The following is a 12,082-nucleotide window of genomic DNA, read 5'->3' on the forward strand; positions in this document are numbered from 1 at the left end:
AGTCCTGCAACAGAACTGTACACATTTTGCCTTTACATTTACTGGTTTGAGCAAAGATTCCAGGTCTTTTATGATAACTGCACACAAAGCAACTCCAATTTTTAAAAAATGTTTATTTAGTTTGAGAGAGCGAGCAAGCACACACATGCTCACACACAAGCACGGGAGGGACAGGGAGAGAAGGAGACAGATAATTCCAAGCTGGCTCCACACTGTCAGCGCAGAGCCCAACACGGGGCTAGACCTCAGGAGATCTCACGAACCTTGAGATCATGACCTGAGCCAAAATCAAGAGTCGGACGCTTAACCGACTGAGCCACACAGGCGCCCCTCCAAATTTTCTTTATGTACAGAAAAACAGGTATAATTTTGAGTTTTTATCTTTAACATCTTCCGTAACTGTAAGGCTCCTGTGATCTCCTGCTGTGCCCCCTATAACCCAAGTTAAACTACAAATGAAACCACACATTCAAACTGGTGTGAGAGCAATCCTATGGTGCCGGGATCTCTCCAGGAACACCAACCTCAAATCACTCGCGTGCTCTCGCTGGTTAAGGAAAAATCCATTATATTGGATGAGTCAGTCAGTTACATAAACTCCATGAAGATGTGCTTATCAGGCCTGTGTATCTGCAGATATGGCAGGGAGCTGTCCTAGATATAAAAATTAAATGGACCCATTGCAAAATAATCTAATCCATTTTAAACACCAGGATGCTGTATCAGTGATGGTGGGGTGGCTGCAGGGAGAGGCGGGTGTGGAGGGGGTGTGCAGGGCAGGGTGGAAGAAACCTGACAACAGGAAAGAGATGCCTGGAAGTTTTCGATCGGCAATAAGCAACAGAGGCACATCCCACTTAACAGCAAGCAGAGTGGGAAGATCTGAGTTTCAGACATCTGCTTTTGGTGGCCTGGAGACAAAGGGGCATAGGGACAGTTCTCCAAGCTTGGGAGTTGGGTTGGGTCCCTCACCGGTAAGGTGGATGGCTGTGAGGTTCTCTGTGATAAGATACGGTGGCAAGTGTTACTCAAAACCCTCTCTTAGGTCTTGAAATGGTCATTGTGACTTGGGGAAGATGAAGGCCAGGTCACAGCGACTGCCACAGCGGTTCCCCAAATTCCTGCTATTGTATGGAAGCACACACCTCCTTTCCCAAAGTATTTCTTCTTCCGGATTGTGCTTTCAACCTTCATGTTAGTTATTTTTCCCTCTGAAAACATGAGTGGAAATCTCCTGGTGTATTTTTTTTAAGGAGCTTTTCTCTTCTGTGACGTTCTGAGATACAGGCTTATCAAAAGTTCCATGAAGGTGAAAAATTGAATTTAAATAAAACTCCAGGTAGCCTGAGGTGTGTTTGTGCTCTCCCAGGTGGGTATGGTACAGCAGTGTGTGGGTTTGATTTCTCTGGGGAAAACTCTACTGAAAAGAGGCTTGAGTTTAGGATGAGAGGTAAAGATTAGAAAACTGTAAGGTGGCCCATAAGCAGAGAGGTGGAATCTGGGTTTCTCAGCCCCGGCTTTCCTTCTCCAGACCCCCTAAGTCCTGGGAGCGAAAATGCTGAGCAGAGACGCAGTGTTGTTGCACCAGCTGTATGTCTGCTGGTGTTTCCTTCGCTGCTGCTACCAGGGAGAATCCGGGGGTGCAGTGAGGACTGAGGGGACACAGAGACGAGAGAAAAACGCTGTGCCACTGGCTGAAGAGACGGCAGGTCACAAGTAACCAGCTAATCCTAAAACTACAGGGAAGAGCTGTCTTTAACGCAGAGACAGTGGTGAGTATTAGGAGAAAGAGGATTTCTAATTTGTCTGTCTTGCTCCACTGTTTTGTGGCAACTGAGCAAATGAGGAAGATTAAATTAGCTGTCATTATGACTACATCATGTTTAATAAAGTTAAAATTGAGAGAACATCTTTGTAAAATAGAATTCTAAGCCTAACACATTAATGGCGCTTAATGAACCAAAACTGGGTAAATCCCTTTGGAGAGCCAACACATAAACAAAGCTATTAATTAGGTCACAGTTGTTTCCCAACAAGCCTTTTGTTTGATTTACTTACAGTAAACAAAACCATATCCATACGTCTTTGTGCAGAAGTATTCACCAGTGCAACAAAATGTAATTATTACACCGTGAGCGCGTGCAATTACACGACTTTACGATGACAAGGCTGTGGTTATGCCCTTCATTAGCATCCGTCACTTCCCCAGCCCCTCCGTGAGCGACCGCCACCCTCTGGAGCAGGAGGCCTTGCCGCTGAGTGACTCGTCTTTATGTCCCTAAAGCTTTCAGAATAACAGAACAGATGATCACTTGCTTTTGGAAAGGAAATGGGTATTTCTAAAGCCAGCAAGAAAAAAAAAAGATTGCTCCAAAAATCAAAGGTTCAAGAAGGAACATTATTTATGGTGTTTTGCTAGACTAAAAGCCAACTAGTAATCAGAAGTTCTAGAATAAAACAGAAGGCTTCTCCCTGGAGTGCATGGAACACAGAGGACGATTCCCTGACGATGAACGAGAGAATGCGTGCCACTTGGATCCCCTGAGGTCTGATCCTGCCATTCCCTGTCAAAAGAGTCAGCAAACCAAAACCAGTTCTGACCAAGATGTAAGCAGGTGGCCAAGTTCACCTGCCCGTGATGTCCCTGACAAGCTCTCAGCGGGGGGGGGGGGGGGGAGCCTGGACTGAAGTCCCTCATCACTGGAGCTGGGAGTGGGAGCAGCAGCCCCACAGGAACACGCAGAGCCCACCATGGAAAGTAAGGTCCTTCCCAGCAATGGTCACAGACTCTAAAAGGAACCCTGTGCTTCCTGTCTCCAAACTGACTTCTCCCTCAGTCTCCCCAACTCCTCCAAATCTCAGGCCCCTTCCCTCACACCCCAGGCTCCACCCATCACATCGTCATTTACCTGCTCTTAATCCAACCATCTCACCATTTCCACTGCTGGCGCCTTAGTCTAAGCCACCAACATCCAGCTGAACCAAAAGACAACCGACAGTTTTAATAAGCGATTTTAACTCTCTCTTTAAGGAAAGAAAGAGAACACAGCAGGGCCAGGTTCGAAAGGATGGGAGGGGCTGTAAACTGCTTTGCAAAACCACATTAAGGATTTGGACAAAGACCCCTGGCCCAGAGAGAAAAATCTAAGCTTCTTGAAATTTATCAGGAGATACTCATAAGGGAAGCATTAAACACACAGACATACTTTGCTAACGGCAATGAGGCGCACTGGTTAAGGGGATACTCAAGCTCACATGTGTGGGTCAAATGCTGATGGGTAATGCAAATGGGTAATGCAAATGGGTAAGGCTTAGGAATGACCAAAAACAAGATTTAGGAATGACCAGCTGACGAGTCTGTCAAATTCTGTCCTTCTCTGCTGTTTCCCTAAATGATCCCGCATCCCAAGGTGGCAGTATTTCTAAGAATGAGATGATAAAAAGAAGCTACTACCACCAAAATGTTGTAATACCAAAACCTTGAAATAAATCTATACGGTACATTTAGGAGCAAAGGTTTGATGTGAAGGTGCTCTTCACTGAGCTGGAGATTAAGCCAGCTTTCTGCCACTGCAACCAAAGCCTGGTAAAGCACTTCAAACAGGGAAAATTCTAGCATCATTCACTTATTGCGGAAAAAGGAGGCTTCTGGGGACCATCTGTGAAATACAAAGCCGAGAGACAAGAACAAAGTGACAGGTAGCAAGTAGAAATCAAAGGTTATTTTTCCAGTTTCCATTCAAACGGAAGGAATAAGGATGCTACCAATGCCACACAACGTTTCTGGAATCTAAGAGTCACTGTCCCGCCATCATGGAATGTCACATGGTCACTCACAAAAGTCTGCTGGAGTGGCTTGCTTCCTAGTTCTAGGTGTCCTAGTCCACACCAGCCATGCTGCCTGAAGCCTACAGCATCCCTTTGGTTGGGAACACCCAGCTCCTGTTGTCAACCTCGTCGGAGCTCATTCCTGCACAATGTCTAGGCCTGGGGAGCGCCAAGGTTGAAGGCACCGCTTCACTGTGGAGAGTCCGGTTATCTTCTCACTGCCCCCACTGATGATCCCGTCTGACAATGCATGTGAAACGGGGTGGGAGGGAATATTCCAGAAACTGCCCAAAGAGTCAAAAGGGACATCTCTGTTTTCACTGGACATAAGGAAACTTGGATATTACTGCTTATTACTGATTACTAACCTGTTTAGTACAGATCATCAAAAACTTGGTTAACCCTATCTGTTGCCTCTCACACGCTGTGTAGGCCTTCTTTATTTACTTCCTCACCACTAATCAAAGCACCACCAGATACTGTGGTGTCTGGTAACAACGGTCAGCATCCATGAGACAGGTGAAAATCAGCCTGTTGCCATGGACTGGGAATTACCCTGAAAATAATACGTGCATTCCTTGGGCTTATTTGTAGCCAAAGGGTTTTCCTTTGAGGCATGGCCTCCTTATCATTTCATAAAACCACATCCTAAGATAACTGAAACTGAGCAAGCAAAAGAGGGAAAAGAGAAGAAAAAACATAGGATAGGGTGAGAGAAAAGGGAGGGAGGATACTGGCAGATACTGGACAGATTTCCAGAGACCAAAGCTTGAAGCCTGCCTTGTGTGTAGTCCCTGGCTGTGCTGTGTAAGAGACCTGCTGCTTGGTCACCTAGTCTCAGCCCCAGATCCACCATTTTTCCTACACTCTCAGCTCATTTGTTTTCTGCAAACCACATTCCAGAGAGCTTTGGCCAGCTGGTGCTCTGTTGGGTTCCACTAGCAGGGGGCACTTGGGGAAGGGGGTGTTGAAGGTGAGACACAGAGCAAATGGTCACCATGGCCTATGTTGCTCCTGCAACATCACCTGGGGCCCGGGACCTGGCACCACCCCCGCTTCTTCCATTAGAACACACATTGAGAACTAGTCTCATTGTAGTCCCTCACAAATGTAACCAGTGGCTGGGCAGTGACTCTCCTTGGAGGTCTGAGCATGAGTCTTTAGGGTCTTTCCTCTGAGTTCTCAGGTCTAGAGATCTGTCTTGGGGCTCAGTACCTGCTTCCTAAAATCATTACCCCAGTTTTTCTCTTCCACTTTTCCAGCTTTCCAATTCCTACGTTAAATCCTTTCTGTTGAAATACTTTGTGTTTCTGACTACGGCTTCTCCCCTCATAGACTCCCCTTTGTCAGTGCATCTTGTGAACATCCCGACAGACAAGAAATTCTGCAATTTACCCAATAACATCCTGGCAGCCTAAATGAAACGGTAACTTTTTGATTAAGAGAATCCAAAATACTGAAACAACTGTGACATGGTGAGAAGTACTATTTTACCCCTCTGTAAGAAGAGGCCAGATCTTGAATTTGAAAGATTTTCATGGTTGGCCATGTTAAAGGAAAAGAACAATTCAAATAAACTTTTAATATGCAAATATGAAATCATTAGTTTATTTAATAGCACATTATGAAGGTACAGTTAAGTACCTGAGTCACTATCAGGAATGAGAGGAAAAATTAACAGAAAATGAACTTATTAGAGGTTTCTATCAGGTTGTATAAGGAAGGTTAAGCTGAAAAACTGAACATAAATGGAAAAAACTGAAAAGTCACAGGTGAGGGTCTTACCATTATCTTGTCGCTGTCAATAATGGTGTTCAACCTATGTGCAATGGTCAGCACAGTGCACTGGGCAAATTTCTCACGGATTTTTTTTTGTATTAACTCGTCAGTTCTGGAACCAAAAAAGTTGGATTTAGTTCAGTAAAGACAGGAGAAGCAGACTTAAGCCCTAAAACAATCATGACATTTTCATAATGTTTTTAAAAATCAAAAACATGAGATAGTTCTTAAAAAACTGAGTATAAGAAAACCTATTCAGAAGTTTCCTGTTTTGCATATGACGATGTTAAATATGCTTCCCTCCACTTGCTTGAAACTATCAAGGGTAGCACTGAGGAAATCTAGCTGTCTTAGGATGCCTAATAATATCGTTATCACCGTATAACTTCTTTTTGGTTTCTTCCTGCTTTCCAAAATTAACATTACCAATGATATCTTTGGGATAAAGAGAGTACCTGGAAACATTTCTCAGCATCATTAAATGTTTCCCATTTACCACATTTAAAGTTTGGATTCCAAGGTTCATGGACCCCGGTTCTGTACCTCACATCCACATTCGCCGTTGCTTCATCAATGATCAATATTCGATTTTTCCTGAGGATGGCTCTCGCGAGGCACACCAACTGCCTCTGTCCGACACTGAAGTTCGATCCTGATTCTGCTAATTGGGTGTCCAATTTGCCAGGAAGATCTTCGATGCATTCTTTAAGCTGCACCTGTGGATGCAGAAAGGACTTCTTCCTAAACGAAGTAGTAATGACATAGACAAGCCCACCAGACACAAGAGCTCTGAAGTTCTAGTTCTTCCTACACATCTTACATGTCCAGTCAGGTGAATGGGAGAGTTACTTCTAATTACTGTCTACTTAAAGATGGTTGTGTCAACTCAGGCCAGAACTATTCTCTGACTTAGGAGCACATGGATTTTTTTTTAAAATTTTTTAATGTTTTTATTTATTTTTGAGACAGAGAGAGAGAGCATGAGCAGGGGAGGGGCAGAAAGAGAGGGAGACACAGAATCTAAAGCAGGCTCCAGGCTCTGAGCTGTCAGCACAGAGCCCGACACGGGGCTCGAACTCACAGACTGTGAGATCATGACCTGAGCTGAAGTCGGATGCTAACTGTCTGAGCCACCCAGGTGCCCCTGTTTATTTTTAATTATTTTGTTTTATTTAAAAAAAATTTAGGTTTATTTATTTTGAGAGAGAGAGAGAGAGAGAGAGAGAGAGAGAGAGAGAACGAACCCGCAAGCAGGGTAGAGACAGAGAGAGGAGCAGAGACAGAGAGAATCCCAAGCAGGCTTCCTACTGTTTCAAACTCACAAACTGTGAGATCATGACCTGTGCTGAAACCAAGAGTCAGAAGCCCAACCGACTGAGCCACTCAGGTGCCCCAGGAGCACAAGCTTAATGGGAATCAAGACTCTTCTCTGTTGCCATCAGCAGGCATCATCTGTTCATGCATTGAGAAATATGTACTATGTTAAATAATGCTATTCTCAAAGTAAAATACGGAATAATTAATAATGCTCCTTCATAATTTTTAGATAAAAGGTAACAGTAGGAATTTACAAAGACAAAAAGCAAAAAACAGTGGTTGCTTGGGGCAGAGGGTTAACTGTCAACAGAGAAGAGGGAATTTTGGGATGGTGACAGAAATGTGCTAACACTGGACTGCTATGATGATTAACTACAAATTTACCAAAATCACTGAATCACACTTATAATGAGGGAATTTTCTGGCATATAAAATTATTTCTCAATAAAGTTCGTGAAAAGAAATCATCTCAGTGTCCCCCATCCCTGCCACATGATGCCCACAAGGAACCTCCCCCTTGGGATTAATTAAGGAAATCGCTCAAAAAATGAAGGCATTTTTCTCAATGTAGTCTAAACATTTAAAAAAGTTAAAAGGATTGTTACAGTTGAGTCAAGCTTCCCAAAATACATTTTGTATAGGAGTTAGTACACTAAAGAGAAGAAAAAAAAATTTTAATTATTGCAAGAAGCAAGGTTCTCTAAAGGTATAATCTTGTCAGCACTTTACCATTTTGGAAGGTTTTAAAGTTAAAAAAAAAAATTAAACAATGGCAAACCACAGCTCATATATTAGCAAACCTGGAACCTATTTGGGGGATGGCTCTTTCCCAAATTTAATCCATTCTGCTAGACCAGTCAAGTTCATTTACTTCAATCTCGTAAATGTTCTGCAGTGAATGAAAACTCATGAAAAATAGGGCACAACATCACATCTTATTTCCCCCAGACTATGAGTTTAGATAGTGCTTATATTAATCTATCTTCATAAAACTGTAAGTTCCAAAAAACAAACTTTTATTTTTAAACACCAAAGATAAACTGAAACCACACAGTGGTAGAGCTCAGCTCAATGAATACTCGTTTGGGAAAATTTTATAGAACAAGACCAAACTCAGGCTCCACTAGGGAGTTAAAGAACAGAGAATAAATACGTTTCAAATTAAGAGACCAACGGATGAAAGGGTGATGGCCAATAAGCAGGGACACAGAACTACAATGTCAAATGACAAAACACAAGGGTGAGTGAGCAGTGTTTTTACAACATCCTAAATGCTGAAAGTACTTCTGTGAATGGGATTATTGTGCTTTTGATCAAAGTCCAATCCCCAGAAATGGGCAATGTGAGTTAGGATTAAATACAGTATTGGTACCCAGCATTAGCATGAAAGGTAAATAAAATATAAAGAGGAAGATCTGGGTGGTGGGGGCCAGTCCTTGCACTGAAAATTATGAAGTGGAAGATGTCCCTTTAGTCAACCTCTTCCACTACAAGTAGGAAGGCTCATGGGTGATTCTTTTTATGACACCCATTCATCAATCTATAGCCCAGGTGATGGAACTGACCAAGGCTTTTATCAGCTCTGCCTTCTGAGCTGACTTTTGTAATACTTGTATAAGCCTGACTTCGAAGAAAGAACCTCATGCTTGCTCCTGACTCTGATGACAGCTCACCACTAGTCTGGTTTTTGATCCTCCTTTGGGTTGTCCGTATCTGCCTGAAGAAGAATAAACAGGTTTCCCAGAAAACAGGCTTTTCTGAGACACACATTTCTTCATTTATGAATCAGGGTTGATTATAAGAATGATACAAACATGAAGGCCCTCTGTAGTGTTTTCACACATTCAAGTTGTAATTAAGTACTAGAACCGAGAAAAAGGCGAGAGAGGCAGAACACAGGAAGTGGGAGTTACAACTGGAGAATCTGAAAACCTATCTGATAGTAGAATATTACCGTTCCATTTGAGTGAGATAAGGATTATGTAGGAGGATGTCCTTAATCTTATAAGGTATATATTTATGTATCTAAGGGTGAATTGCAACTTATAATGAAAATTTCTGCAATTTGTTTTCCACCAGTTGAGCACCACAGAGACTGCAGAAAAGAGGAAGCAAATGTGGCAATATATTAACCAGTGAATCTAGGTGAAGGGTACATGTGTGTTCATGATACTATTACTTCTACTTTCTTGTGATTTAACATTTTTTATTTTATTTTAAAGGTTATTATTGAGAGAAAGTGCGCACACGAGTGGGGAAGTTTGTTTATTTTTGAGAAAGAGAATCTCGAGCAGGCTCTGTGCTGTCAGTGACATGGGGCTTGATCTCATGAACTGTGACGTCATGACCTGAGCCAAAATCAAGAGTTGGATGCTTAACTGACTGAGCCACCCAGGTGCCCCTGAAATTTTTTAAATAAAAAATTGGGACCTTGAAGACAGACTGCCTAGGCATGAGTACTGACAACTGGGCAAGTTCCTGAACTTTCTCTATCTTAACTTCTTGACCTTTAAATAAAACTGTAATAATTCCAAAGGTGTCTACCTTCTAACGTTGGAATAGAAAATGAGTCAGTATGTGTAGGGTTTCCAACAGTGTTTGATACAAACTAAGAGATCAATAGGTATCATCTATCCATAATGTGGTCAGTTACCATCCCTTCATGTTCTGCTTTATTTTTCTTCTTCACCTATATCAGCACAGAAACTTGGTTACATATGCATTGGTTTTATTTTCCATCTTCTTCCTGAGATTTACTCCAAGAGAGTTACTGTCTCTTTTAATGACTGGAGGGGTTCTAGAATCTATAAGGATGCCTCTCTAAAAAGCTCTCTTGAAGGGTACTTTTTGGATGTGTGAATGAAGCCACAAGTGTATCCCATTTTGTGACATGTGTTCCTATAAAAATTGGAAAATATATCCATATAGATTATCTATACAATACTATTTTCTTACTAAGTGTCACTGTAAAAGAAATGTATTCTTTACAACTATGTACCTTCAAGATATCATAACGTTGTACTTTAAAACGTACAAAGCATATGGGGCGCTTGGGTGGCTCAGTTGGTTAAGCATCCAACTTCGGCTCAGGTCATGATCTCACAGTTTTTATGAGTTCAAGCCTCGCGTCAGGCTCTGTATTGACAACTCAGAGCCTGGAGCCTGCTTCGGATTCTGTGTCTCCTTCTCTCTCTGCCTCTCCTTTACTCATGCTCTGTCTCTCTCTCTCAAAAATAAATATTAAGAAATATTTTAAAATGTACAAAGCATTTAATTAAAAAAATTATAGTTTAAGGAAAACAGGTCAAATAATGGTATTCAAAATGACTTATCTTAGTATAGAGTACTTCAGATTTTTAAGCTTAGGAAAATAATTAATTACAGCAAAATTGAAAATAATACACTGAATTTATAAGACATCCATTTCTATCATCATATACTATGTGTACTGAATCCACCAGGTGCCAGCACCCTCACAGGAGGTTAACACAGATGTCAATGATCTCCAAGTTCCGTGGAACTTTCTGACTTTTCAAAGAAGAAAGGCTGATGCGGGCTAGAAAGAGAAGAGAGACACTGAAATGCAGTCAACAGGTGGACAAGGGCTTTTGCTAGAAGAAAGCCAAGAGTAAATGAAGTAAAGGGGGAGCCCATTGACCAAAATACATGGCCCAGGGGAAACTGCAAATGCAACATGTCAGGAAAGCAAGAGCTGAATTACATTTCCCCATGTATACACTGCTGATGCTCAGAGTTCTTGGTCTTGGCTTCCTGTATAATGAGATGTACCTGTATTCTAAGAGAGATACCATCAGTGTTGAATGTAACTAGATGGTTTCTCCACAGTTCTGACATGATGTACCATGTTCTTTTTAAAAAAATTTTTTTAATGTTTGTTCCTTTATTTTGAAAGAGAGAGAGACAGAGACAGAGACAGAGACAGAGAGAGCGAGAGAGCGTAGGGGAGGGGCAGAGAGAGAGGGAGACAGAATGCCAAGCAGGCTCCACACCATCAACGAAGAACCTGACACAGGGCTTGAACCCATGAACCGTGAGATCATGACCTGAGCCGAAATCAAGAGATGGATGCTTAACCAAATGAGCCACCCAGGTGCCCCAATGTACCATATTCTTGGTCGCATATCCCAGTATTAAAGCTGGTTTTTTGTTTTTTTGTTTTTTTTTAAAGAAGTAACATACTGCTGAATTTCTGAGTTTTATCTGGTATGATCTTTTGCCCCTTGACTAATAAACTGCTTCATTTCTAGTCATTACTTATATTTAGGAACTGCTGGTGCTTTGCAAGTGCCCTTACTGCTACTAATTTCTAATGAACTTTCTTTGGTTTATGGCTATTTGTCAATATATGAAAAAAGAGCCTGGATGAGATGGCCAACTGTCTCCCTTCTGAACACCCAACTCATCCAGAGAGGAGGAGAAAACACAGCTAAGAAGACTTAAAAAAAAAAAAAAAAAGCATCTTTTCCTTTTAATTCAAGTTCTTAAAGAAGAGAAAATAGTAGTGCTCTCTTACTGGCTCTCAAGCCGACCCTGTGAACTTGGGTTCCAGTTTCCAGTTTGGCATCACTTGTAGACCAGCTGACCAGGGTGTTCAGTCCACCTTATAGGGAGCTGCCAAAGATACCAGGTCTCCTGCCATCTGTTAAAGAGCAGGACTGGTTATGATGCTCAGGTTCAGATGTAAAGGGACGCAGCAAGCCACGGAGACGATGGGTAGACTGAATAGGATAAATCCAGAAGAATCTGAATGGCATTAGACTTGTATGCTGACTCCTCTGTATGGCGTCTCTCCAGGTAAATGCACATACACTACACCATGGGTACAATTTTTAGGGAAGATTCTTATTCCATAGTGTAAAGGCCTGGAGATTCTAAGGAATCCAGGTGAAGAGTCCCTGACCTACTACAGAATGATCCCAACCTCCCTGAGCAGGCTCATGAAACCCTTACAATGACTGTGAAAAGGTCTATTGCATTTCATCTGCCAGGAGTATGATCCAGATGATAAAAGCAATAAGGTGCATGAGAGAAAATCTGGAGAATGCAGAAAAGTCAAAGAGGAAAAGAAAAAAAATCACTTATCATTACTCCCCAAATAAGCAAGGTTTATGTTTTGGTGCCTTTATCAGGTACATGT

The 12,082-nt window shown here is 42.0% G+C and overlaps 1 protein-coding gene across 13 annotated transcripts in view; it reads right to left on the minus strand.

The window, feature by feature from the left end:
* Positions 1–12,082, minus strand: part of ABCC4 (ATP binding cassette subfamily C member 4) — a 284,608-nt gene that overhangs the window by 17,485 nt on the left and 255,041 nt on the right. For all 13 annotated transcript variants that reach the window (XM_042929130.1, XM_042929159.1, XM_042929140.1 and 10 more), the window contains 2 exons: positions 6,151–6,323; positions 5,614–5,719 (listed from right to left, as the gene is read on the minus strand). In XM_042929130.1, coding sequence (XP_042785064.1) covers positions 5,614–5,719; positions 6,151–6,323 — 279 coding nt within the window. The remainder of the gene's footprint in view (positions 1–5,613; positions 5,720–6,150; positions 6,324–12,082) is intronic.

This window comes from Panthera leo, chromosome A1 (assembly GCF_018350215.1).
Source record: "Panthera leo isolate Ple1 chromosome A1, P.leo_Ple1_pat1.1, whole genome shotgun sequence".
Classification (NCBI taxonomy): domain Eukaryota; kingdom Metazoa; phylum Chordata; class Mammalia; order Carnivora; family Felidae; genus Panthera; species Panthera leo.